Consider the following 26,695-nt stretch of genomic DNA (forward strand, 5'->3'; position numbering starts at 1 on the left):
TCACACGATACCCAAAAATAACATTCATTTTTTTTTCGATATTTTTCGAGGTAGGTATAGGTACCTATATTCAGTGATGGAAATTTTAACTTTCTGCTTCTGTCTTTCGACTAATAATTGAGATAACATATAAAGCTCGATTCACACGATACCCAAAAATAACATTCATTTTTTTCGATATTTTTCGAGGTAGGTATAGGTACCTATATTCAGTGATGGAAATTTTAACTTTCTGCTTCTGTCTTTCGACTAATAAAGAAGTAATAATTAATAATTATAATAATTAGTTATACCTTTTATTTTATCACACTTTTCTTTTTTTTTCGACAATCGATAAACAACACAAAAATCAGCTGATAATATTGGATAATCAGCTGGAAGACAGGCGCGTTGTAGGAAGAGAGCTCCAAGTTTCGATAGGTTCGATTCCCATCCGGCATAGATTTTATCCTATCATTCTCCTATCTTTTCCTCCTTTCCCTCTCCAATTTCAGGGCAATGAGTTTTTTTTTTTCTCCAGGAATTCATTTTTTTTACGGAGCCACGTATGAGTAGGTACCTTTTTGATCGCTAGGTAGGTACCTATTTAAAAGTAGGTGGGTATACGAAGGAAAATAAGAACTTCAATCTAACTTTTTTGAAAGATATTTTTTCATCAGCAACATAAAACAATACGAATAAAAAAAATATAAATATATTTTAAAAATCATAAATAATTAAATAAACATTTGGTAGATAATTATACTTACTATCAAAAACGGGTAAATAAAAACTATGTATAGGTAGTATAGGTACTTTTAAATAGATAATACTAATATCGTACATTAGAAAATTCAACTTACAGAGGTACCCATGGACCTAACTATTTCCTACTTTTGTAGGTACCTACATAGGTGTAAAAACAAATGAAAATATTTGATCTCCTACCTACTATAATATTAGCTTAATCCCCCTTAGGGATGAGTTAAATTTTTATTATATTACTTTTTTTTTATTAAAATGATTAATCACACCTATAGTGCACGAGGAGATGTTTCTTTTTTACACTCCTTTTTTTCTAATTTTATTATCCTTTTAAATTCATTTATCATTGTAACTTATCAGGTTATTACTTATTACTCATTAAAGCATAACTTTACTAATCAATTGGATAATTATTTATCATAGCATTAAACCATACAACCTCCAACCTACACCTTGAAGTATGTAGGTACCATAAAGTACCTCCCTATGTATTAATATAAGTATTCGATTCGAAACATAAATAAAGAAGTATGTACACTATACCTACCTAGGTATGCTTCCGTTACCTCGGAAACATCCATTTTAGATCGGCAAAAGAAAAGTAAATTTTAATTTAACCCTTTCATCACTTTATAATATGTACCTACCTATATCAAACCTTATACCTAGAGCCGAGCATCCACGTTTTGCCTGCGCAGGTAAAAACGATATTTTCGTACTATTCCGGTCACCCAAGACATTTTATGAGGTGACACCGGAGACCATATTTTCTTCCACGAACGTGGATGATCGCCCTAGGATTTCAATTGGAAATTTAAAATAGATAATCTCGAAATAGCGAAATAAAAAACTCCTTCATGGTACAAGGGTTCTAGCCATTGTTTTCGAAATAAAAACCTCCTTTACGATACAAAGGTTCTAGCCATTGTTTTCGAAATAAAAACCTCCTTCACGATACAAAGGTTCTAGCCATTGTTTTCGAAATAAAAAACCCCCTTCACGGTACAAAGTTTCCATTGTTTTCGAAATAAAAAAACCTCCTTCACTGTACAAAGTTTCCATTGTCTCCTTCACTGAACAAAGTTTCCATTGTTTTCTAAATAAAAAAACCTCCTTCACGGTACAAAGGTTCTATCCATTGTTTTTCTCCCGTTAAGGAGAGTGATGTTTATTCTGTTTTCTCAGACACTGCTGGTGTGGGCTGTGCCGTCACTTCTTGTCCAGCCAGGGAGTTAGGATGGGGCCTTGGTTTTGTGCTCATGTAGGGGACTGCTATGAACATGATGCCGCCCAGAATAGCAGTGGTTACGTAGAGGAAGGTGGGGCCGCGGGGGACTTTGTAGAAAACTAAAGTGTTCATCACGAGGCAGACTTGAGCCACAATGGTGAGAATGATGCTATATACAAACAAGGTGAAGATGAGCTCGTGAGCCTGAAATCAAGAAATGTCGAAGATATTAATGAGCAATTGAGTATCAAGTATCAAGTATCAAGCGTGCTGGGAAGCGCGCGAGCCGCGCCGCCGAGCCGTCCGGCCTATGGGTCTACACTCTACACCTATATGCATAACGGGAAATAGAGTTTTGAGGGTTTTCAGCATAAACTCAAAAGAAAAGAGATCTTTGATACCTAGGAATTCAATATAAGAATACACGGTAGGTACGATAGAACTTTATTAGCTCTCACTCCACCAATAGATATCTATCTCTTTTCCCCTTTGACATCTATGCCTATCTGAAGGTCGAAAAAACAGATAAGTACCCAAGTCGGTTTCGGATCGAAGTTCCTAGGAATACCTACTCCATTATGATATATGAACTTACCACTAAAAGAGATCTAGAGATGGAATCAGATAGGGCAGTCCTGGAATTTTCAAGCCAAACCTTGAAGTCATAAGATCCTCTTTTCAAACGCTCTGTATAGTAGCGCGGTCAAACTTTCTTGACTTGGCGGGGCGGAGCTCTACCGCGCTCCTTGAAATTAAACACCAACGTGGCAGTAAAAAAGACTATATCTCAATGCAATATCATGTAGGTATCGATATTATCAGTTATCATTATCACCCAAGTACCTACTCGTATAGTAGGTAGATATTCACCTAGCACCTACTAATCAATATTTTTTTCAGCGCCACTTGCGATAACCTCCTTCACGGTACAAAGGTTCTAGCCATTGTTTTCGAAATAAAAAACCTCCTTCACGGTACAAAGTTTCCATTGTTTTCGAAATAAAAAAAAACCTCCTTCACTGTTCACTGTAGGTACAAAGTTTCCATTGTTTTCGAAATAAAAAAACCTCCTTCACTGTACAAAGTTTCCATTGTTTTCGAAATAAAAAAACCTCCTTCACGGTACAAAGGTTCTATCCATTGTTTTTCTCCCGTTAAGGAGAGTGATGTTTATTCTGTTTTCTCAGACCTCCTTCACTGTACAAAGTTTCCATTGTCTCCTTCACTGAACAAAGTTTCCATTGTTTTCTAAATAAAAAAACCTCCTTCACGGTACAAAGGTTCTATCCATTGTTTTTCTCCCGTTAAGGAGAGTGATGTTTATTCTGTTTTCTCAGACACTGCTGGTGTGGGCTGTGCCGTCACTTCTTGTCCAGCCAGGGAGTTAGGATGGGGCCTTGGTTTTGTGCTCGTGAAGGGGACTGCTATGAACATGATGCCGCCCAGAATAGCAGTGGTTACGTAGAGGAAGGTGGGGCCGCGGGGGACTTTGTAGAAAACTAAAGTGTTCATCACGAGGCAGACTTGAGCCACAATGGTGAGAATGATGCTATATACAAACAAGGTGAAGATGAGCTCGTGAGCCTGAAATCAAGAAATGTCGAAGATATTAATGAGCAATTGAGTATCAAGTATCAAGTATCAAGCGTGCTGGGAAGCGCGCGAGCCGCGCCGCCGAGCCGTCCGGCCTATGGGTCTACACTCTACACCTATATGCATAACGGGAAATAGAGTTTTGAGGGTTTTCAGCATAAACTCAAAAGAAAAGAGATCTTTGATACCTAGGAATTCAATATAAGAATACACGGTAGGTACGATAGAACTTTATTAGCTCTCACTCCACCAATAGATATCTATCTCTTTTCCCCTTTGACATCTATGCCTATCTGAAGGTCGAAAAAACAGATAAGTACCCAAGTCGGTTTCGGATCAAAGTTCCTAGGAATACCTACTCCATTAAGATATATGAACTTACCACTAAAAGAGATCTAGAGATGGAATCAGATAGGGCAGTCCTGGAATTTTCAAGCCAAACCTTGAAGTCATAAGAAGTTCCTAGGAATACCTACTCCATTATGATATATGAACTTACCACTAAAAGAGATCTAGAGATGGAATCAGATAGGGCAGTCCTGGAATTTTCAAGCCAAACCTTGAAGTCATAAGATCCTCTTGTGCATAGATAGGACGGAAATTGACGCAACCTTTCTAGAGATGGAGATCGGAGGAGACCACAGGCTAATTTGGAATGCATACTTTTACCTGGAAAAGCCCAAAAACATTCCATTAAAACTAGGTATTAAACGTCAAAGTGTTGTGGGTTAAGAACTTACCTATGTATCTACTTATCTACAATTCTACATTCTACGTTCAGGATTCTTTGCTTTTCAACCTACTCAAACTTCTTCGGAGCGAACAACCTATATTGTCACTGTCTGTCGCGCTTTGACCTTAAGGGCAAAATTACTAACTTCTTTGGAATAGCTCATTTAAAAATTCAGACAGGCTACCTAGTTCGTCAAAACAATGGGAAAAAGACCTACCTCTCGAGAACCTACATGATAGGCATACGTGCCGAACTACCTAGTAAAAGAAAGTTCGAGGAAATTTCGTGTTTGATTTCTGCAACTCAGGTTAATATTAAACCTTACCTTTTCGATGAATTGACTTCTATAGATGACGAACGTGTTGGGTAGTTCAAAAACACCGACTGGAACGGTGTTTCACAACGTTTCCTCTGGTTGATTCCTTCTCAAGTCAGAGGTGAGATTCACATGAGCTTTAGAAAGTAAAAATGAATATAAAAGGTAATATAAAAGAAAAAGGTAACGTTCTTCAGTACACTTGAAAATTTAAGAAAAACTTGAAAATCAGCACATAAAAAATTCAAACTTTAAATTTAATATTCAGATGATCAGGAGGACCTCAGTTGCACATTGTTCAATTCAATGTAAACTAAAAATGTTTCAAGCCCAGCTAGTGGCAATGGTTCGTTATCTAGCAGATTAGACGTTAGTTATTCAATGTTAGGTACTCGGCTAGATAATTATAATATAAACAAAACACAGACTCGAACAATTATATTATAATAAACAAAATACAAACTTTCAGGAACCCAAATTAGGTAGGAAGAACACGGATGTTTAGTCTTATCACAATAACACTGATTTGCCCTTTAAAACTTAGGTTTAAAGGTGTAATCATAACAAAATACCCAGTTATAAGAGCTGTACCTCTAACTGAACGCATGAATTGAGCGAATGTCTGAAGAACCAAGTGGCGTAGGTACTGATAAAGAAGTAAGAACGAGGGAGGAAAACAGACAAGACATCAGTGAGAATAGTGGGAGAGAAACAAGTAGATAAAATAAAGCGGAGGGAGAGGATGACAAGTGGCGTGGGTACTGATAAAGAGGTAAGAACGAGGGAGGAAAACAGACAAGACATCAGTGAGAATAGTGTGAGAGAAACAAGTAGATAAAATAAAGCGGAGGGAGAGGATGGAACACGAAGAATAGAGAGGAATGAAATCTAGTTTTCTGTTAGCTGGGTATTAGTGCTAGGTCATACTTGAAAAAAATTGATAAGACACGACGTATGACGTCTCTAATTACGAGTACAGGAGAGGATGGAACACGAAGAATAGAGAGGAATGAAATCAAGTTTTCTGTTCATACGCTTATACCTGGCTCATCAAACGAAACATCAATGATCAATATGACATAATAGTGTTTCATCATTGTAAATCTCAGTACGTAGTACCTGGCTCATCAAACGAAACATCAATATGACATAATAGTGTTTCATCATTGTAAATCTCAGTACGTAGGGTAGGGAATAGGGATTACCTTCCGTTATGTTAGTGAAACAGAAGATTATACCTAGGAAAATATGAGGAAATTTCGGAGAATCCTATCTTTTTCTTATTTAATACCTAATATTATTTGCCTTAGTGCAACTCAAAGAAGATCTGGTGGGACTGGGATCGATCGGTAGATCAAGATTCCCTTATTCCAAGGCCAAGGGCATTGATAGTAAGACAAACAAAACCAAATCGTAAACATCTGGGTGTTTGTTGTCAAAGACAGGACGTTATAGTGATGTAGGTTCAGTTGATGACAGAAAGTAGCATGTATTGTACTTCTATTGTAATCACTCACACGGGGTTTGTTATTATGTAGGTATAAATACACAGACAGTAGGTACTGTTATTACTTATTACATCTTCTATTGTAATCACTCACACGGGGTTTGTTATTATGTAGGTATAAATACACAGACAATAGGTACTGTTTTTGCTTATTGATTCTATTCTGTAAACACTCTAACTGCTTATGTGTGGTTTACCATAGGTCACAGGTGCCTAAATTGATGGTCATTACTGTAAATGGTACCTGTGTCTACCTAAAACTTCTGTTGGTGTAATAAGCTACTAGGTATCGATACCTACCTAGGTATTAATGTTCAATTATTCATCATTTATGTAAATGGCACCTCGGTATCTACCTACAGAACAGCTAGGTATGTTACCTATACCTTCCGTAAGATAAAGCACTAACCCAAATTTCAGCTTCTCATCTTCAGCCATTCATTCAAAAAATATTCAGGGGTTCCAAGACTTTTCAAACGCTCTGTATAGTAGCGCGGTCAAACTAACAAACTTTCTTGACTTGGCGGGGCGGAGCTCTACCGCGCTCGTTGAAATTAAACACCAACGTGGCAGTAAAAAAGACTATATCTCAATGAAATACCATATACATAGACACATAGGTATCAATATTATCACCCAAGTACCTACTCGTATAGTAGGTAGATATTCACCTAGCACCTACTAATCAATATTTTTTTCAGCGCCACTTGCGATAATTTCTCTCGCTCGGGTGGGGTTTATCTCAAGCCTAACTATTATTAGTTATGCATAAACGAGTGCTAAAAAATAAAATGCATGAAAATACATAATGAACCTATAATCTCATGACGTCTTGTCGCGACATTGAAAATCAAGAGCACGGGCAGTTCACAGTGATAACGTGCTTGTCATGCTAAGGATCCCATGTTCGGTTCCCAGAGCCGACAATAATTCTCGGAGGCAGGTAATTTGATCAAAAATGTCTTAGCTTCTAAATACCGCATATGTACCTACTAGGTAGGTTTATGTATGTAAGTGCCGGATGAAATCCTTGCATCGTGGGGTCGAGTGGATTGGAACACATCACACTCTATTTGTCGCATTCAGGCAAACTCTATTTGTCAAGGGTTTAGGCATTGCCTTGCCCTTGGGATCAATTTAATTTGAAGAAACCATTTGCAGAGCTCTAAGTATAATGTGTTCTGTTCGAAAGCTTGGAATATTTTGTGCAAAATATCTAAAGCTTGGGTCCCCCAAAAGCGCGTGGTCCTTGGGATCTGCTTGCTTTGCCATATTATAGTTAATTCGGTACCGACCTACCTCTCGAGAACCTACATGATAGGCATACGTGCCGAACTAATAAAAGAAAGTTCGAGGAAATTTCGTGTTTCACTTCTGCAACTCAGGTTAATATTAAATAACCTTACCTTTTCGAAAAATTGACTTCTATAGGAGATGACGAACGTGTTGGGTAGTTCAAAAACACCGACTGGAACGGTGTTTCGCAACGTTTCCTCTGATTGATTCCTTCTCAAGTCAGAGGTGAGATTCACATGAGCTTTAGAAAAGGTAAAATAAATATAAAAGTTTATAAAAGAAAAAGCTAACGTTCTTCAGTACACTTGAAAATTTAAGAAAAACTTGAAAATCAGCACATAAAAAATTCAAACTTTAAATTTAATATTCAGATGAAATTGTTTTGCCATATTATAGTATTAATCCGGTACCGACCTACCTCTCGAGAACCTACATGATAGGCATACGTGCCGAACTACCTAGTAAAAGAAAGTTCGAGGAAATTTCGTGTTTGATTTCTGCAACTCAGGTTAATATTAAACCTTACCTTTTCGATGAATTGACTTCTATAGATGACGAACGTGTTGATGGGTACCTAGTTCAAAAACACCGACTGGAACGGTGTTTCACAACGTTTCCTCTGGTTGATTCCTTCTCAAGTCAGAGGTGAGATTCACATGAGCTTTAGAAAGTAAAAATGAATATAAAAGGTAATATAAAAGAAAAAGGTAACGTTCTTCAGTACACTTGAAAATTTAAGAAAAACTTGAAAATCAGCACATAAAAAATTCAAACTTTAAATTTAATATTCAGATGATCAGGAGGACCTCAGTTGCACATTGTTCAATTCAATGTAAACTAAAAATGTTTCAAGCCCAGCTAGTGGCAATGGTTCGTTATCTAGCAGATTAGAAGTTAGTTATTCGATGTTAGGTACTCGGCTAGATATAATATAAACAAAACACAGACTCGAACAATTATTATAATAAACAAAATACAAACTTTCAGGAACCCAAATTAGGTAGGAAGAACACGGATGTTTAGTCTTATCACAATAACACTGATTTGCCCTTTAAAACTTTTGTTGACCGCATTGGTGCATGGATTGTGGTGAGTGGGTTTCACCGACATCAGGCTTAAGTCTCTCTTCGAGTCCAACTTCCTGGGTAACTGTACGAATCATCTGTTAACATAAGAACCAAACGTCACAAGCTATTAACCATTCACATTACGGGGCCATGCTGCCTTGTGTGAAGAGGAATTTGAAAATTGTGTGGAATTAAGCTGAAGAAACCTTCAACTGCACGTTCTGCAGAAAATTATAAGGAGATGGCTAATTTCCCTCGTCTACCTATTGTACTAAACACACGTATTCTATTCTGTAAACACTCTAACTGCTTAGGTATGTGTGGTTTACCATAGGTCACAGGTGCCTAAATTGATGGTCATTACTGTAAATGGTACCTGTGTCTACCTAAAACTTCTGTTGGTGTAATAAGCTACTAGGTACCGATACCTACCTATAAATGTTCAATTATTCATCATTTATGTAAATGGCACCTCGGTATCTACCTACAGAACAGCTAGGTATGTTACCTATACCTTCCGTCCGTTGGTATCTTCCTCCTAGAGCTCCTTCTAACACTACTTGCGATTAAGATCAAATGATTCTCTACCTACTATGTACATGTACATTTGTACATATTAGGATTAGGAGGTTGGAGGGTACTATAGTATGTAGGTGTCTAATGCCTGCCACTGCCTCTAATAAAGTACGTAAGGTCCTCGCAAATGTTAATATCTCTACAGAGCGTTCGAAAAGTCTTGGAACCCCTGAATATTTTTTGAATGGCTAAAAATGAGAAGCTGCAAGTGTATAGTAGCGCGGTCAAACTTTCTTGACTTGGCGGGGCGGAGCTCTACCGCGCTCCTTGAAATTAAACACCAACGTGGCAGTAAAAAAGACTATATCTCAATGAAATATCATATAGGTATCGATATTATCAGTTATCATTATGACCCAAGTACCTACTCGTATACTCGTATAGTAGGTAGATATTCACCACCTTCTAATCAATGTTTTTTCAGCGCCACTTGCGATAATTTATCTCGCTCGGGTGGAGTTTATCTCAAGCCTAACTATTATTAGTTATGCATAAACGAGTGCTAAAAAATAAATGCATGAAAATACATAATGAACCTATAATGTCCGAAATGGGGAGGGGTGTCAACGACCTCCTCAAAAATTACTCATGAAAGTAATCTCCGACACGGGGTGTCAGGTAACAAAAAACAACCATTTAGGTTGGAAAAAGTTCTGCATGATTTTGTATCGATTGATAGTAAAAATCGGCACAATACGAGTAGGTATTACCTATTGATTGATACACCATCAGGTGCACCCTATTGCTCTTCTCATTAAGTAGGTAGGTACCTACAAAAGACGGGGATGGGTGACCCATTCCTTATTATTAGGTAGGTACCTATTACGTAAAGGTACCTAACTATTACCCATTAATGATGACTTGATGGACATAAAAAGAAGGTTGAAGAAATATGTACCGACCTAAAGCCATGCAGCTTCGTTATAACTATTACCCATTAATGATGACTTGATGGACATAAAAAGTGCTTTTCATTTATGAGAAGGTTGAAGAAATATGTACCGACCTAAAGCCATCAGAGATGTGCAAAATGCTTTTGAAAACCAATTTGAAATGCAAAATGTAAAATGCCTCTAGAAAACCAATTTGAAATGCAAAATCGGGTGACCCATTCCTTATTATTAGGTAGGTACCTATTACGTAAAGGTACCTAACTACCTATTACCCATTAATGATGACTTGATGGACATAAAAAGTGCTTTTCATTTATGAGAAGGTTGAAGAAATATGTACCGACCTAAAGCCATGCAGCTTCGTTAGCTTAAAGAGTAGCACTTGTAGGCGCTACCCTCCAAGTTTGAAAATAATATCACGGACTTTTTTTAAAAAACAGCGGTGAAATACTCATCTTTTTTTTAATCTCGTCACATGAAAACACTCGCATATGCTGCACTGGTCTTCCTCTGCTGTACTATTATGTTCATAGAAAGGGGAAGAAGTTTCTAGAATATTTCTAACCTGCCGTACTATTTGTCCTCCTTTCCCTCTCCAATTTCAGGACAATGAGTTTTTTTTTCTCCAGGAATTCATTTTTTACGGGTACCTACCTTTTTACCTTTTTGATCGCTAGGCTAGGTAGGTACCTATTTAAAAGTAGGTGGGTATACGTACGAAGGAAAATAAGAACTTCAATGTAACTTTTTTGAACTATTTCCTTTATAACATTCCACAGGAGGTTCCTATAATCATCTCTATCAGCCACCCTATACCTACTTATAATAAAATAAAAGTTTTTTTCCGCGGGTTCGATTCTCGCTCGGGGCGGATTTTATCCTGATGGGATAATGGTTCTCATAATGGCTGGCTTTCTCCTATCCTGTCTTCCTTCTCTATTCGATTTCGGGACGATAAGACGGTCTTTATAAGACCTTAGCAGTTACAGTTCCCTCTGTCAAAACTCTTCAAAAAAAAAAAGTTTTTTTTCTGCAATAGTAAGTTATGGATGTAATTTCTGATCACCTCATCTGCATAGGTATAACTCGATGAGATGGTGCCAATCATGGTCCCATTTTCTTGGCAGGAATGGTGTCAGTAGTGATCCCATTGACATTTTTCTCATATAGGTATTACACACCTATAGGTACATAATTATGTATATGATCACTACTACTGGGTTTTTCCTAGGTATAAATAAATTTAATTACCTATACCTCGGTAGGTACCCAGCTTTTCAAATTATTGAAGATTAAAATAGACGGAACTATAGGGAAATACACTCAGATGGTGCCAAACTGATGTTCCAATCACTGGCACCATTCCTGGAGTTGATGACTAATTATGATAGTATCAAAATTAAAAATTTAATAGGCCATAACTCCGGCCCTGGTGGTTGGATCGAGCTCAAACTTATATCGAAGTACTACGTTTTAAGGCTTATAATTTGATGTATCACACTCAGAGGGTTCCCATTTAAGATTTTGAAGTTGACCCCCCTGGGACCGACCCTGACACCGGCCAAAATTTGGCGACTACTTCAAAAAGTTTCATTTCAAAAGATAAAGCACTAACCCAAATTTCAGCTTCTCATCTTCAGCCATTCAAAAAATATTCAGGGGTTCCAAGACTTTTCGAACTTTATATCGAAGTACTACGTTTTTTAAGGCTTATAATTTGATGTATCACACTCAGAGGGTTCCCATTTAAGATTTTGAAGTTGGCCCCCCTGGCGCCGACCCTGACACCGGCCAAAATTTGGCGACTACTTCTAAAAGTTTAATTTCAAAAGATAAAGCACTAACCCAAATTTCAGCTTCTCATCTTCAGCCATTCAAAAAATATTCAGGGGTTCCAAGACTTTTCGAACCCGATAAAAAAAAAACAACGAAACTTTTTTTTCTCACTCACGTACGTATTACATCCACTTGGACGAGCGACGTATAGACTGTAGAGTGAGACTGATGAATCCTTAGATATCCTTAATTCCTTCTATAGAGAGTAGGAAGGGCTTGTACATGGGTAATCAGAATCAGTGGCGTACGGTTTAAGCCTATGTATCCGCTGCGGATACTTCCATGTATCCTCAGATCCCTACTTGAAAAATCCAAAGTAAACTCCAATTTAGGCAGTTTTCTTTATAGAATATTTGATTTCCGAGGTAGAAATTTGTAACTTGACCGCGGTAATCTAGTAGTTGAAAAAGAGCGATAAAAAAACAACGAACTTTTTTTTCTCACTCACGTACGTATTACATTCACTTTGACGAGCGACGTATAGGCTGTAGAGTGAGACTGATGAATCCTTAGATATCCTTAATTCCTTCTATAGAGAGTAGAAAGGGCTTGTACATGGGTAATCAGAATCAGTGGCGTACGGTTTAAGCCTATGTATCCGCTGCGGATACTTCCATGTATCCTCAGATCCGCATACAAGTAATATTTCACATTACATGCACGCATGGAAACGTCCGTAATTTTATTTTACTCAAGTGTGTATTGATCGTTAGGGCCTTCTTCATTTGTTAGGTACCTACCTACCTACCTACCACGTAAAGGTAAGGTAACGAACTTTTTTTTCTCACTCACGTACGTATTACATTCACTTTGACGAGCGACGTATAGGCTGTAGAGTGAGACTGATGAATCCTTAGATATCCTTAATTCCTTCTATAGAGAGTAGAAAGGGCTTGTACATGGGTAATCAGAATCAGTGGCGTACGGTTTAAGCCTATGTATCCGCTGCGGATACTTCCATGTATCCTCAGATCCGCATACAAGTAATATTTCACATTACATGCACGCATGGAAACGTCCGTAATTTTATTTTACTCAAGTGTGTATTGATCGTTAGGGCCTTCTTCATTTGTTAGGTACCTACCTACCTACCTACCACGTAAAGGTAAGGTGAGTATGTATTGATCGATAGGGCCTTCTTCATTTGTTAGGTACCTACCTACCTTCCTACCTACCACGTAAAGGTAAGGTAGGTATTAGACATAGGCACGTTAAAATAATATCACGGACTTTTTTTTAAAAACAACAGCGGTGAAATACTCATCTTTTTTTTAATCTCGTCAAATGAGAACACTCGCAGATGCTGCACTGGTCTTCCTCTGCTGTACTATTATGTTCATAGAAAGGGGAAGAAGTTTCTAGAATATTTCTAACCTGCCGTAGGTACCATTTCCTTTATAACATTCCACAGGAGGTTCCTATAATCATCTATATCAGCCACCCTATAACTATAATAAAATAAAAGTTTTTTTCCGCGGGTTCAATTCCCGCTCGGGGTGGATTTTATCCTGATGGGATAATGGTTCTCGAAACGGCTGGCTTTCTCCTATCCTGTCTTCCTCCTCTATTCGATTTCGGGACGATAAGACGGTCTTACCTTAGCAGTTACAGTTCCCTCTGTCAAAACTCTTCAAAAAAGTTTTTTTTTTTTTCTGCAATAAAATATAAAAGGTAGGTAATATAAAAGAAAAAGGTAACGTTCTTCAGTACACTTGAAAATTTAAGAAAAACTTGAAAATCAGCACATAAAAAATTCAAACTTTAAATTTAATATTCAGATGATCAGGAGGACCTCAGTTGCACATTGTTCAATGTAAACTAAAAATGTTTCAAGCCCGGCTAGTGGCAATGGTTCGTTATCTAGCAGATTAGAAGTTAGTTATTCGATGTTAGGTACTCGGCTAGATATACTCGTAATATAAACAAAACACAGACTCGAACAATTATTATAATAAACAAAATACAAACTTTCAGGAACCCAAATTAGGTAGGAAGAACACGGATATAAACAAAACACAGACTCGAACAATTATTATAATAAACAAAATACAAACTTTCAGGAACCCAAATTAGGTAGGAAGAACACGGCTAAGCTCTGAGGTCGTTCCCCCTTTCTTAGAGTTATTAGTTTTTAATTGGAGTTTTTTGAACCTTATTGACTTTAACGAGGTATTTATTTATCTAGATTATTGGACTTTGTTAATTTGCTTTTTTTGGACAAAGTCGAAATTCCAACATTGTGAGTAGGTATAGCTACATACTTATGATAAATAATTATGACTCCGGATGTAAATCATATAGGATTCCTAGGATTTAGGTAAACTATGTACCTACTTTTTAACCTCATCTCTCACGTTGTTAGACTCATAAAAAGTTCAAAGATTGAATGTTAGAGTGACCAATATTTAAATAATAATTGATCGAAAGTGATATATTAGTTAAGGGCGATACTCATTATATTATGTAGTTTAGTCCGGTGAACTCTCTCATATCTAGGTAGTTTATTCGAGGAAAAAAAATTCATTTCCTATAACAAAAAGATTGAGACCCTTGTACGAACTAACTTATGAGTCTCATGATGATGACGCAGAAGACAGTAAGAGAATACAAACATGTACCTACGTCATTATTAGCACAAAGTCAGAAAAAAAAAAAAATGGACGCGCACTCCTTTTAGCATTTTCAGACGTACCTAATAGCTACCGATTAAAATGAATTGACTAATTACAATTAACTACGTAGGTATAAATATCAAACACCTTCATAAGACCCCTTAGAGAAAGGAGATTGTCTAATCAGCTTACCTAATTATAAAACGGCTACATATTATTGTAACTTATAGTATTTCCTTGCTAATAAGTTAGGTACCTACATAATGAGCCCTAATCAGTAATCACCTGACAGAAACGTGGCAAATATTAATGATATTTATAAAAAAAAATACAGGGAGGAAAACTACGTAGGTATAAATATCAAACACCCTCATAAGACCCCCTTAGAGAAAGGAGATTGTCTAATCAGCTTACCTAATTATAAAACGGCTACATATTATTGTAACTTATAGTAATTCCTTGCTAATAAGTTAGGTACCTACACTTATTGCAATCATGTAATAGTCAGGCACCTACATAATGAGCCCTAATCAGTAATCACCTGACAGAAACGTGGCAAATATTAATGATATTTATAAAAAAAAATACACGGAGGAAAAATAAAGGAAAGATCCTTGTTTCATTTTACATACAATAGGGTAGAATGAAAATAACGTGCAGGGCATGTGGCCGTATGAGATTTCGAGACAAAGTAGAACATGAAACTCAAATCGTATTTTAAATCCTTTTAGGTACCGATCGATGCATGTCTGCAATTGTGCGGTTTCAACCTGCATCTATATAGACTCTAGAAGTCTAGCCGAGTAGGCGCATACCAAACAAGGAAATCATTCTTTCAGGATCCATACAATCGAGAACAATCCTTGTTTATTATCCATAAAAATTTCCATTGAGCTTTTTAATTTTAATTCATGAAGGACTTTGGACTGACACTGTATTACCTATCAACTGAGTAAGATTAGGCCGGGGCTCATACATATTTTCATTTTTATCATCGTATGTTTATTTTTGCCTTGGAATCAACTGAGTAAGATTAGGCCGGGGCTCATACATATTTTCATTTTTATCATCGTATGTTTATTTAAATTATTTTTGCCTTGGCAACTTTTGCATGGATCATCCCAGACATTATTTTTTTTCTTCAACATCAGACCATCATTTTTTCCTGTTAATCTTTTTCGTTCGTTAATCTTTTTTAGCATTCAGCTTCTCTATAGAAGGGAGGAAAAATGTAGGAAAGATCCTTGTTTCATTTTACATATAAAACAAGGAAAATCATTCTTTCAGGATCCATACAATCGAGAACAATCCCTGTTTATTATCCATAAAAATTTCCATTGAGCTTTTTAATTTTAATTCATGAAGGACTTTGGACTAACACTGTATTACCTATCAACTGAGTAAGATTAGGCCGGGGCTCATACATATTTTCATTTTTATCATCGTATGTTTATTTTTGCCTTGGCAACTTTTGCATGGATCATCCCAGACATTATTTTTTTTTCTTCAACATCAGACCATCATTTTTTCCTGTTAATCTTTTTCGTTCGTTAATCTTTTTTAGCATTCAGCTTCTCTATAGAATTTATTTTTTCTAGAATGAAGAATTTCGCACACTTTCACTCCAAACTCTGACCCAAAATGACCGCTGTCATGTGCCATCTTCAGATCTTCTATCTATCAGTACCTACAAACTATGTTACGAACCTACTATTGCAATTTGAAATAAAAGTTCTTTGAGGAGTTCGCTGTCTATTTCTTCTACATCTATTGAAATTTGGAAAACTGAACAAAAAATTAGCTTTCATTACTAAATATTGACCCAAAATGTCCGCTGTCATGTGCCATCTTTAGATCTTCTATCTATCAGTACCTACAAACTATGTTAAGTTCTTTGAGGAGTTCGCTGTCTATTTCTTCTACATCTATTGAAATTTGGAAAACTGAACAAAAAATTAGCTTTCATTACTAAATACAATGAGGCGTTTTATTTAATAAAAATCTTGAAAGACAAAATATCGTAAAAAATAACAAAAAAATAAATTAAATTACGGAGCAGTTTGGTGGTTGTGTGGAAAAGTAGAAGGTATAAAAAAAGAGCTATTTGGCTCTGGTTCCAAATACAGTATTTTTACATTTTTTTATTATGTCATCTGGAATATCCTCTTCCCATTACGAAAACTTGATAAAAAGACACTCACACAAGTCACAAAACATGTTTGCAAACCCTAACATTCAGAAAACAAGGAACCAGAAAGCCTGTAAAATAAAAATCCACGTTTTCGCTATTGTTTTTTTTATTATGTCATCTGGAATTAAATCCTCTTCCCATTACGAAAACTTGATAAAAAGACACTCACATAAGTCACAAAACATGTTTGCAAACCCTAACATTCAGAAAACAAGGAACCAGAAAGCCTGTAAAATAAAAATCCACGTTTTCGCTATTGCAGATTGGGGACTAAAAACAAGATACAATTGCTTTTCCTTGCACGCTTTAGCGTGATTTCTATGTACCTATTCAAACGACACATTGAAATCGGAATATTGTATTCAAACAGAAGAATTTGGTAGAAACAATAATAAAAAAGCGTTTATCTAAGTAGGTACATAATTTTGGCGGAGCTAACTCAACTATTGTCTAATGCTTTAACTGTCCGCATGTTATCAGCGCATGTTATCAGCAGGACCATGTGATTTTTTTATGATGTAAAAAATATTGTAAATAAATAATAAACTAAGGCTATTAAGTAGCTACCAGGGGGATATGCTCGGAACATAAGTGGATGATTGATTCGGCTTTGATTGGCAACATTTTGTGAACGTGACTGAAAGATGGTGGACATCATGTTGAGTAAACACAATATTATATTTTGGATTTAATAATGAAGAGGGCTGATGGGGTGTGAGCGGTTTCACGTAGGTAGGTATTGTATTTATTTTGTGTTAATATAGGCCGGGCGGCGCGGCGCTTCGAACCCTTGAAGTTCGTGGGCTTGATTATTTTCAATCTAATACCTCGAATACCAAGAGATTCTTATAGGAGGCCGTGAATTTGTCCTTTTCAAGAGCACTAAGAAACACATTTCGAACCTTCCGTAGAAGGCTATCGCAAAAGTTCCATAGGATCTAAGGTTCTAAGGTAATCAAGGGACATTACGTTAAAGGTCAGTGGGTCACATGTCACACACACATAATATGTAACTTAGCACAAACGTTTTCCACAGTTATAAGTTATAATACAAAGAGCGCTGACTCATAAAACCCTCGAGATGTCAGAGTGCACCATATTATCTTTTGAATACACTCGGGCCGTAAATAAATATTGACCTCCTTTACCTAAATGCGTAGATATGTATAATTGTATATGAATGATATCATCTCATTTGGACAGTTCATGTCAATATTTATATGAATTTATATACCTAAAGGAGGCATATAGTAATGCTGTCATATCCAGAGTTATTATTCTTATAGGAGGCCGTGAATTTGTCCTTTTCCTCAAGAGCACTAAGAAACACATTTCGAACCTTCTGTAGATGGCTATCGCAAAAGTTCCATAGGATCTAAGGTAATCAAGGGTTTCTTATAGGAGGCCGTGAATTTGTGCTTTTCCTCAAGAGCACTAAGAAACACATTTCGAACCTTCTGTAGATGGCTATCGCAAAAGTTCCATAGGATCTAAGGTAATCAAGGGACATTACGTTAAAGGTCAGTGGGTCACATGTCACATACACATAACATGTAACTTAGCACAAACGTTTTCCACAGTTATAATACAAAGAGCGCTGACTCATAAAACCCTCGAGATGTCAGAGTGCACCATTATCTTTTGAATACACTCGGGCCGTAAATAAATATTGACCTCCTTTACCTAAATGCGTAGATATGTATATGAATGATATCATTTCATTTGGACAGTTCATGTCAATATTTATATGAATTTATATACCTAAAGGAGGCATATAGTAATGCTGTCATATCCAGAGTTATTGTTTATAAATATTGACCTCCTTTACCTAAATGCGTAGATATGTATATGAATGATATTATCTCATTTGGACAGTTCATGTCAATATTTATATGAATTTATATACCTAAAGGAGGCATATAGTAATGCTGTCATATCCAGAGTTATTATTAGGTTGGGTTGGGTTAGGTTAGGTTAGGTTAGGGTTGGTTAGGTTAGGTTGGGTTAGGTTAGGAATCATACTAAATTTCGTCCTCTTCTTTATGTTAATTTTTTGAGTGCACTCAAAACCGAGTGAACTTTCACCTCCACTTCCGCTTTCGCCTCCACCTTGGAATATTGTATTCAAACAGAAAAATTTGGTAGAAACAATAATAAAAAAGCGTTTATCTAAGTAGGTACATAATTTTGGCGGAGCTAACTCAACTATTGTCTAATGCTTTAGTACAGATACTTTAAAAATATCTAAGAAACTATATTCTTATTTTTAGAGGAAAAAAATATAAATAACAGGCAAATGAGTACAGTAGCATATTGAAAAGAGTATGTTCCCTACAAAAAGCGGCACATTCGGCAAAAAGTCAGGGATTCTCTTAACTCCCAAGTACCTACCTATGGTCTATTTTAATTTGAAAGTTAGAGGAAAACGGAGCCTCATAGTGTGGACTGGGACCAAAATGAACATGTGCCATATCTAAGTATATCGTATCACACATTATAAACGTGTATTATGCCAAATAAGGTACATCATAATGTAATCATACTAGTCTCAATATGCACCTGGTACAGCAAATATGAATATATGGAATCTAAAATTAAATTCAATGATTATTATTGATTTTCATACGCTTTTTAACTTTCTATTAGAGGAACCTATACAAGGTAGGTGATGAGAAAATATTGGAATAGGTCCAAATATTCAAATTCGGGAAATGGGTGGAAATATCCGTAGTTATAGTTCCGTAGTGCAATAGAAAATCGTGTGATTTTCACATTTTTTTTTTTGTTTTGAAGAATGAAGGAGGAATAATACCTAGACAAGTTTTGTCTGTTTATCCTCCAGATGAACGCCTTTATGGTTGCGAGGACTGCGGAACAAAGAAATTTTACAGACTCAAATTTTTCATGGTGCCCACATGGGAAAGGTTTTGGGTCTACAGCACTGTTTCTGTCCGCATGTTATCAGCGCATGTTATCAGCAGGACCATGTGATTTTTTTATGATATAAAAAATATTGTAAATAAATAATAAACTAAGTAGCTACCAGGGGGATATGCTCGGAACATAAGTGGATGATTGATTCGGCTTTGATTGGCTACATTTTGCGAACGTGACTGAAATGGTGGACATTTTGTTGAGTAAACACTTTATGCTATCAGTTGAGTTGGTTTCAAGAGAGACAATAAAGCAAAAAGAAGCATAACATATAATTATTATGGACTTAATAATGAAGAGGGCTGATGGGGTGTGAGCGGTTTCACGTAGGTATAGGTATTGTATTTATTTCGTGTTAATATAGGCCGGGCGGCGCGGCGCTTCAAACTCTTGAAGTGCGTGGGCTTGATTATTTTCAATCTAATACCTAGAATACCAAGAGATTCTTATAGCTTATTACATAGGTTCTAGGATTACTAGGTAGGTATTAGTTACCTGACACATAATAATACGAGTATACCATTTCCTATCCAGCACTTCGGTACTGAAGTAGTTATGTATTCCTAAGGAGGTAGTACCTACCTCCTTATCAAAGGGTTTCTTACATTATTATACTTGGTTATTATATCATCTACTTATTTGGTAGAATTTCCAAAATTACCAGGAACTAGGAATACCTACTAGTAACGATGATCAGACCATTTGAAGGCCTTCCCAGCGACAGTTAGGCTCTCAATAGCTTTTGGCATAGGTACACACTCTGATAATAAAACTAAACAGAATTTAAATAATGCCTATTACGGTATAGCAATTATTTTAATCTCTTACATAAAATCATCCCATAGGTATAGGTACTTACATAAAATGTGTAAGCTGCCATGCTCATTAGTGTTGGTTTAGCATAGATAACATGTATTGTACGGCGGTTTGGAAATTCGCGAACAAATGGAGATAAAAAAACTGATTGTTCTGTAATACTTGTGTTTAGCAAGGTAGGATCACCAATCCGGCTTATCAACTTCACAACCAGTAGTTATTAGGTTCTAGTCAGGGTCTAATGGGTTACATATTTGGATTATTTCTCAAATAATTTCTAATCTGCTAGTCTAGTTAGCTTGAAGGGTGGTAAATTCTAGTCAGGGTCTAATGGGTTACATATTTGGATTATTTCTCAAATAATTTCTAATCTGCTAGTCTAGTTAGCTTGAAGGGTGGTACATCTGCCTTGTGAGCGCTAGGTCGCGAGGTCGAGTCTCGCCCGGTACGAATTTTACCCTAACAGATAAGATTCGTTCTCGCAACGGATGGCTTTCTCCTATTGTGTCTACTGTCTTCCTTCTCTCTTCGCTTTCGGGACAGTACGACCTTAGCAGTTACGGGTTCTCGCAACGGATGGCTTTCTCCTATTGTGTCTACTGTCTTCCTTCTCTCTTCGCTTTCGGGACAGTACGACCTTAGCAGTTACGGTCCCCTTTATCAAACCTCATTTTTTCAATCTAATCTAATCAGAAGTGAAATGTAATTACCTACTGTACTTATTATTCATGCCGAGTTCTCGAACCTTTGACTTTTCTCTCGTCTTTGGGAAATCTAAATCTCTACTGATTCAACCTATGGGGCTACTTACCCGAGATAACCTCTCGGTTTTAATCGGGTCAAGATTACTGAAAGTATTGAACGTTTGACTTTTGTGAGCATGCATGTCGGGCATGCAGTTCAGCTGGTAGGATGCACTTTTGGTGCAAGCAGCATGAGATTGAATGTTCTCCCTACAACTCAACTGTAAAGTGTAAAGCAAACGCACCATAAAGCAGCTTTCAGAGTACCTATATTGATTTCTGATACTTCCTAGGGAATTTTTGTTAATTGTCAATTAGTTGCACTGATTTACTGAGCAAGGATAAAATAATATGAATGAGGAGTAAAGTCCCAAGAACCCGTACAAATACGACTGTAAAGTGTAAAGCAAACGCACCATAAAGCAGCTTTCAGAGTATATTGATTTCTGATACTTCCTAGTGATTTTTGGTTAATTGTCAATTAGTTGCACTGATTTACTGAGCAAGGATAAAATAATATGAATGAGGAGTAAAGTCCCAAGAACCCGTACATAAATGCACCATAAAGCAACTTTTAGAGTTTAGACTATATTGATTTCTGATACTTTCTAGTGACTTTCGGTTAATTGTCAAGTAGACGCACTGATTTACTGAGCAAGGATAAAATAATATGAATGAGGAGTAAAGTCCCAAGAACCCGTACAAATACTTGACGCAATATTATGTATGTCACTGAGATAACTTGTCGTCATTCTCTTTTCCTCTCCCATTCGCATAGATACTTATTTCTATTTATGATTCATTTGCTCCTAGCCCCCACTTGAGCTGTCTCGCAAATACCCCGGGGACAGTATTGGGTACAATTATTTCTATTTATGATTCATTTGCTCCTAGCCCCCACTTGAGCTGTCTCGCAAATACCCCGGGGACAGTATGGGGTACAACGCGGCGTGGCGGACAGCACACGATAACTTAAACTGTTGTGTTTTATCGTTATGTAATAGCTCCCTCTTTCGTTTTCTCCCTTTTGCAAACATTTGCTCCTAGCCCCCACCTAAGCTATCTGACGGACACCCCGGGGACAGTATGGGGTACAATGCGGCGTGGCGGACAGCACACGATAACTTAAACTGTTGTGTTTTATCGTTATGTAATAGCTCCCTCTTTCGTTTTCTCCCTTTTGCAATTATTTTATCCCTGACTCGCACTTATTTGTTGTCTAAAAGTTACAACACTAGCTTACCATCTGTAGTTCGTTCTCACCATGGCCGGTTCTATGTACCTGGATGGCCAACCAAGGGAAAACAAGGAAGGACTGCCAGCCAAGGGCCTTCGCCCGTCCCTCGACAACCCGGTCGCTACAACAACAACCATCCGTAATTTCTACGTTCCAACAAGTCTATAAATTATTGCTAGGAAAGTTACAATATTACAGTAAAAAGGCCAAGAATATTACTGTGATAACCCAGCTATTAAAAAGTCTAGCAAGATTAATATTTTTTTCTAATTTAACCCTGATCATTGTATTGGCCTCTAACCTCAGAATTCCTATTGTTATCTGACAGTCTTCCTTATTCATGAGAATCTCCTTGGATTTTTATTTGCTTGATGCCCATCAAAGTAGCTGAGGCCAAGAATTTTACTGTGATAACCCAGCTATTAAGAAGTCTAGCAAGATTAATATTTTTTTTCTAATTTAACCCTGATCATTGTATTGGCCTCTGATCTCAGAATTCCTATTGTTATCTGACAGTCTTCCTTATTCATGAGAATCTCCTTGGATTTTTATTTGCTTGATGCCCATCAAAGTAGCTGTTTTGAAGAATGAAGGAGGAATAATACCTAGACAAGTTTTGTCTGTTTATCCTCCAGATGAACGCCTTTATGGTTGCCCATTAACAACGAACCGTGTCCGTACATATAACAAGGTAACATCTTCAAAATTATCTTAGATCGGATCAAACGAAATAAAATTTGACAAAACAGAAGAACATGGCAAATTAAAAATAATCTATCATTTCTCAAAGAATAATCTTTCTTACCTCTATTTAATAGCGAATAAAACAAATTCAATCTAATCTAATCAGAAGTGAAATGTAATTACCTACTGTACTTATTATTCATGCCGAGTTCTCGAACCTTTGACTTTTCTACACTATAGAATGGGTAAACACTATAGAACAGAAGAACATGGCAAATTAAAAATAATCTATCATTTCTCAAAGAATAATCTTTCTTACCTCTATTTAATAGCGAATAAAACAAATAACAACATAAATGAAAAGAAACAAATGAAAAGTATAAAAATAAACATGAAAAGTTGATATGTCTTTTTATATTTTTAAAATTATTCCATGAAAAGACAAGAAGGCGTCAATTCTCTCGGGCATTCAAAATATTTTCCGGTCATTTCGTATAGTATGACGGGTAACTTACAGCAAACGACTTTTCTCAAAAGCATTCAGCTGAGTTCAGAACCTCTGAAATTTGTGGGCGGAAAATTAAATCAAATATACATAATTCTAGTTATATGATATAGACCAACTTATCAGGGAAAAGAAAAGTACCTAAACTGAATCCGTCTTAAACCCTTCTTAGGGTCGGAATTCAGCTACGAAGATAACCCCTCTATTCCCTTCGTGAAAAAAGTTTGACTTATTATTAGATTGGTACATTTAATTTTACAATATTCAACAGTAATTTAAACTAGATGGTATATCTTATAGGTATTTTAATTATATAGATAGCTCTTTTAAATCGCCAACTTGTCCCAAGAAAAAGTTTGAGAACTAAAAACCTGTTTCGATTATTCAATCAATATTTACGGTTTCGTCAAAGGAGTTTTTAAACTCAGTGACGATTAGGATGACCTTTTAATTCAATGTAAGTGGTCATTTTCATTTTATGAAAATTCCTAATTTAATACGAAAATGGTAGATATCATTTTTTGTTAGGTTAATGGAAAAAATGCCTACGTCAGCATAAATAGAAATAGTTACACAGATGACAAGCTATTGCAAGCCGTAACAAATAAAATTATATAATAGGTAATATACTAGCAGGCATAAATTAAATAATTATTAGATACATCTTAAAAAATTGTATAAAAAAATATTTTGTGAAAAAATGCTCAAATAAAATTTCGGAAAGAATTTTTTGGATACTTTGGATTCTGAATACCTGCTTGTCTTAAGCTGGCTTTAGACGACGCGACGTGATGTAAGGCATGGTCGCGAGCACATATTATCAAATCGCGAGGCAATGACTCGCATCTAAATGCAGCTTTAGGTGCTGAATAGGGGATGTAGCATATAGCACACCAAGTCATACTGATGTGTTCTGAAGGACTTGACCTTATTATTTCAAAAAATATTTACCTACCTTATCTATACCTACATTATAAGAATGTCACCTCTAGACGATAAGCTGAAGTCCTTGGTAGGGTTCTTCTTTTTAAATCCAAAATTTTATTTATTAAAATATGAGTACATTAATATAAAAAAAAATCAAGGCAAATTCAACGTATAAAAACTATTATTAGATAGTAAAATCACGTTTAAGTAATTCCTAGGATCCTAGAATAATAAATCAAGGCAAATTCAACGTATAAAAACTATTATTAGATAGTAAAATCACGTTTAAGTAATTCCTAGGATCCTAGAATAATAAGCACACTGGTAGGTGGAAGACTTTGCGAATATTTACTTAAAACGTAAGAAATAAAGACACTCACCCCTTTTCAGCGCTTCTAATATATTTTGGTATTACCATTTCATGAAGAGAGTCCAGCCTATGCATAGGACTCACTGAGAATTCCGTCATGTCTGTAGCATCATCACTCACAGCCGATCTACTGGCGAACAGTTGTCTTTTCTTTTCCCCACTGGTCGCCTGTTGCATGTCCCTACAAACAGAAAAATCCAGGATAAAGATGCATGATTGACCAATATTTCATTTCAAAATAAAAAGCCAAAGAGCACACTGGTAGGTGGAAGACTTTGCGAATATTTACTTAAAACGTAAGAAATAAAGACACTCACCCCTTTTCAGCGCTTCTTTGTTCTGAAGAAAACGTTGACGTGTTGGTTTGACTTTGGCCACACAACCACTCCTCAGATATACGGCATGGCTATAAAATATCAAAACCGGGGTTAATCAATGCTCACCTTCAACAGTAAATCCTTTTCAACATTAAGTTCAATTTCAACAAGGAGCATGGTAGCTCTCCACCGCGCCAATCCAAACTACGAGTGAGCTGTGATAATTACCTTATAATTCTACAATATACAACCCTCCGAATAGAAAAAATCCTTTTGTATGACCCACTAAAAGTTAGCTATTTTTTTTTTCTACTTCGCTTCTTCCCAATTTAATGACGCGGCATTAACCTCCTTTACCATACCCCTCCATACCCTCCTATCTAATACCCTAGAATAATGACACGCCTCTATCAAAGCTGTACTTCAGACGAGCAGCAACCATCCATAAAGTACCATCTAAGATTGGTATATTCGACTAAACTTTATAATAACCTACTGGAAAAAGTATACTTTTTTATGCAATTGCGTATAGCTGCTGTCTACATGTAATAATAAGTTGTGTCCATTATTTCTATCTACGTATATAAATGATCGGTAATAGATAAATAATGAATCAAATAAGCACATAACTATTCTTATAGGTACCTAAGTATCTATTAAATTACGTAGGTAGTCACCAGCAAATGTTTTGTGAAATCTAGTTGTCTTTTTCACTAAAGCATTTTGTTAGGTACATTCATAATTTCATATCAAAAAGGTACTCCATGTCAAAGTATGTTAAAACATTTCCATAACTGAGAGGCGCTCGAGCGATCATATTGTTAAACAAAAATAAATTAAATTATTAAACAAGATTTAATGAGTACGTATTTATAACTTTACAAAGTTCAATTTGTGACACCTCCAAAGGGAAACATATATGAAAATTTCCACTTTTCTCAATCGACTGGATATAATCAAAGGTTAGGTAAAGTCCTAGTTCCGAGAATCAGAACATTACTTTACCTAACCATTCGAAAGGAAACATACGAAGAAGGGAAAATATTTGCTACACCTGCGAGGAGTCGGAGGAAATTTTTTGATCTTCCGAACATGGCTGATCGATCCCCGGTCCGGGTACAGATTCCTGAAATCAAAAATAGATGGTCAATTTACCATGCAATCAAGCGTGCTGGGAGGCGCGTGAATGTCAAGAGTTTGAAGTGCCTGACCTAATGTGTAATAAAAAAATTTTTTTTTTCTACTTCGCTTCTTCCCAATTTAATGACGCGGCATTAACCTCCTTTACCATACCCCTCCATACCCTCCTATCTAATACCTCCTCCTTTCTCCATCCCTTTTCTCTCCAGTCTTCCTCAAACTTATCCCTCCACTTCAGTTTTGGCGTCCCTCTCTTTCCTTTCCCCTGTATGGGTAGTTGTTCTACTTTTTCACTTGTGCCCAAAGCATCTTAGTCTAGTTACATAAGTACACAAGTATTAAGACATTTATTTTATTTTCTATTTTACCTGAAAGAGATCGACAGGCTGGGATCGGGTCCTTCTTGGAATGGTGGCGGTAGTTGTTCTAC

The 26,695-nt window shown here is 36.4% G+C and overlaps 3 protein-coding genes and 1 long non-coding RNA gene across 10 annotated transcripts in view; 1 reads left to right on the forward strand and 3 right to left on the reverse strand.

Moving 5' to 3' along the window:
• Positions 1 to 758: 758 nt before the first annotated feature.
• LOC103506942 lies at positions 759 to 20,528 on the reverse strand. 7 transcript variants are annotated; one of them, XR_003390862.1, is made up of 7 exons: positions 20,386 to 20,528; positions 8,472 to 8,579; positions 4,065 to 4,235; positions 3,312 to 3,556; positions 3,085 to 3,161; positions 2,889 to 2,983; positions 759 to 1,854 (listed from the first exon to the last, which is right to left on the reverse strand). XR_003390862.1 is itself a non-coding variant. In XM_026821924.1 (5 exons), exons 1-5 carry the CDS (start codon positions 20,410 to 20,412, stop codon positions 3,143 to 3,145), a joined length of 570 nt encoding a protein of 189 aa, XP_026677725.1. In that variant the 5' UTR covers positions 20,413 to 20,527; the 3' UTR covers positions 3,023 to 3,142. The 7 variants fall into 7 exon arrangements, 4 of the variants coding, with proteins under 4 accessions (XP_026677725.1, XP_026677724.1, XP_026677723.1 ...); XR_003390861.1 differs by lacking the exon at positions 2,889 to 2,983; XR_003390863.1 differs by lacking the exons at positions 759 to 1,854; positions 2,889 to 2,983; positions 3,085 to 3,161 and adding an exon at positions 3,023 to 3,084 and having other exon boundaries at positions 3,235 to 3,556; positions 20,386 to 20,525.
• On the reverse strand, positions 1,527 to 3,064 carry LOC113466478. Its single transcript, XM_026821928.1, has 3 exons — positions 3,040 to 3,064; positions 2,568 to 2,659; positions 1,527 to 2,176 (listed from the first exon to the last, which is right to left on the reverse strand). Exons 1-3 carry the CDS (start codon positions 3,062 to 3,064, stop codon positions 1,913 to 1,915), a joined length of 381 nt encoding a protein of 126 aa, XP_026677729.1. The 3' UTR covers positions 1,527 to 1,912.
• On the forward strand, positions 18,710 to 23,040 carry LOC113466477. The gene is made up of 2 exons (XR_003390866.1): positions 18,710 to 19,376; positions 22,898 to 23,040. It is a non-coding gene; the product is annotated as an uncharacterized LOC113466477 (long non-coding RNA).
• A 1,601-nt stretch (positions 23,041 to 24,641) lies between these two features.
• LOC103506957 overlaps positions 24,642 to 26,695 on the reverse strand; it is a 59,340-nt gene continuing 57,286 nt past the window's right edge. The window contains exons 21-23 of the mRNA XM_026821929.1: positions 25,126 to 25,214; positions 24,819 to 24,989; positions 24,642 to 24,660 (exon numbers count right to left, since the gene is read on the reverse strand). Coding sequence (XP_026677730.1) covers positions 24,642 to 24,660; positions 24,819 to 24,989; positions 25,126 to 25,214 — 279 coding nt within the window. The remainder of the gene's footprint in view (positions 24,661 to 24,818; positions 24,990 to 25,125; positions 25,215 to 26,695) is intronic.

The sequence above is a fragment of the Diaphorina citri genome, unplaced genomic scaffold (assembly GCF_000475195.1).
Source record: "Diaphorina citri unplaced genomic scaffold, Diaci psyllid genome assembly version 1.1 scaffold276, whole genome shotgun sequence".
Lineage (NCBI taxonomy): Eukaryota > Metazoa > Arthropoda > Insecta > Hemiptera > Psyllidae > Diaphorina > Diaphorina citri.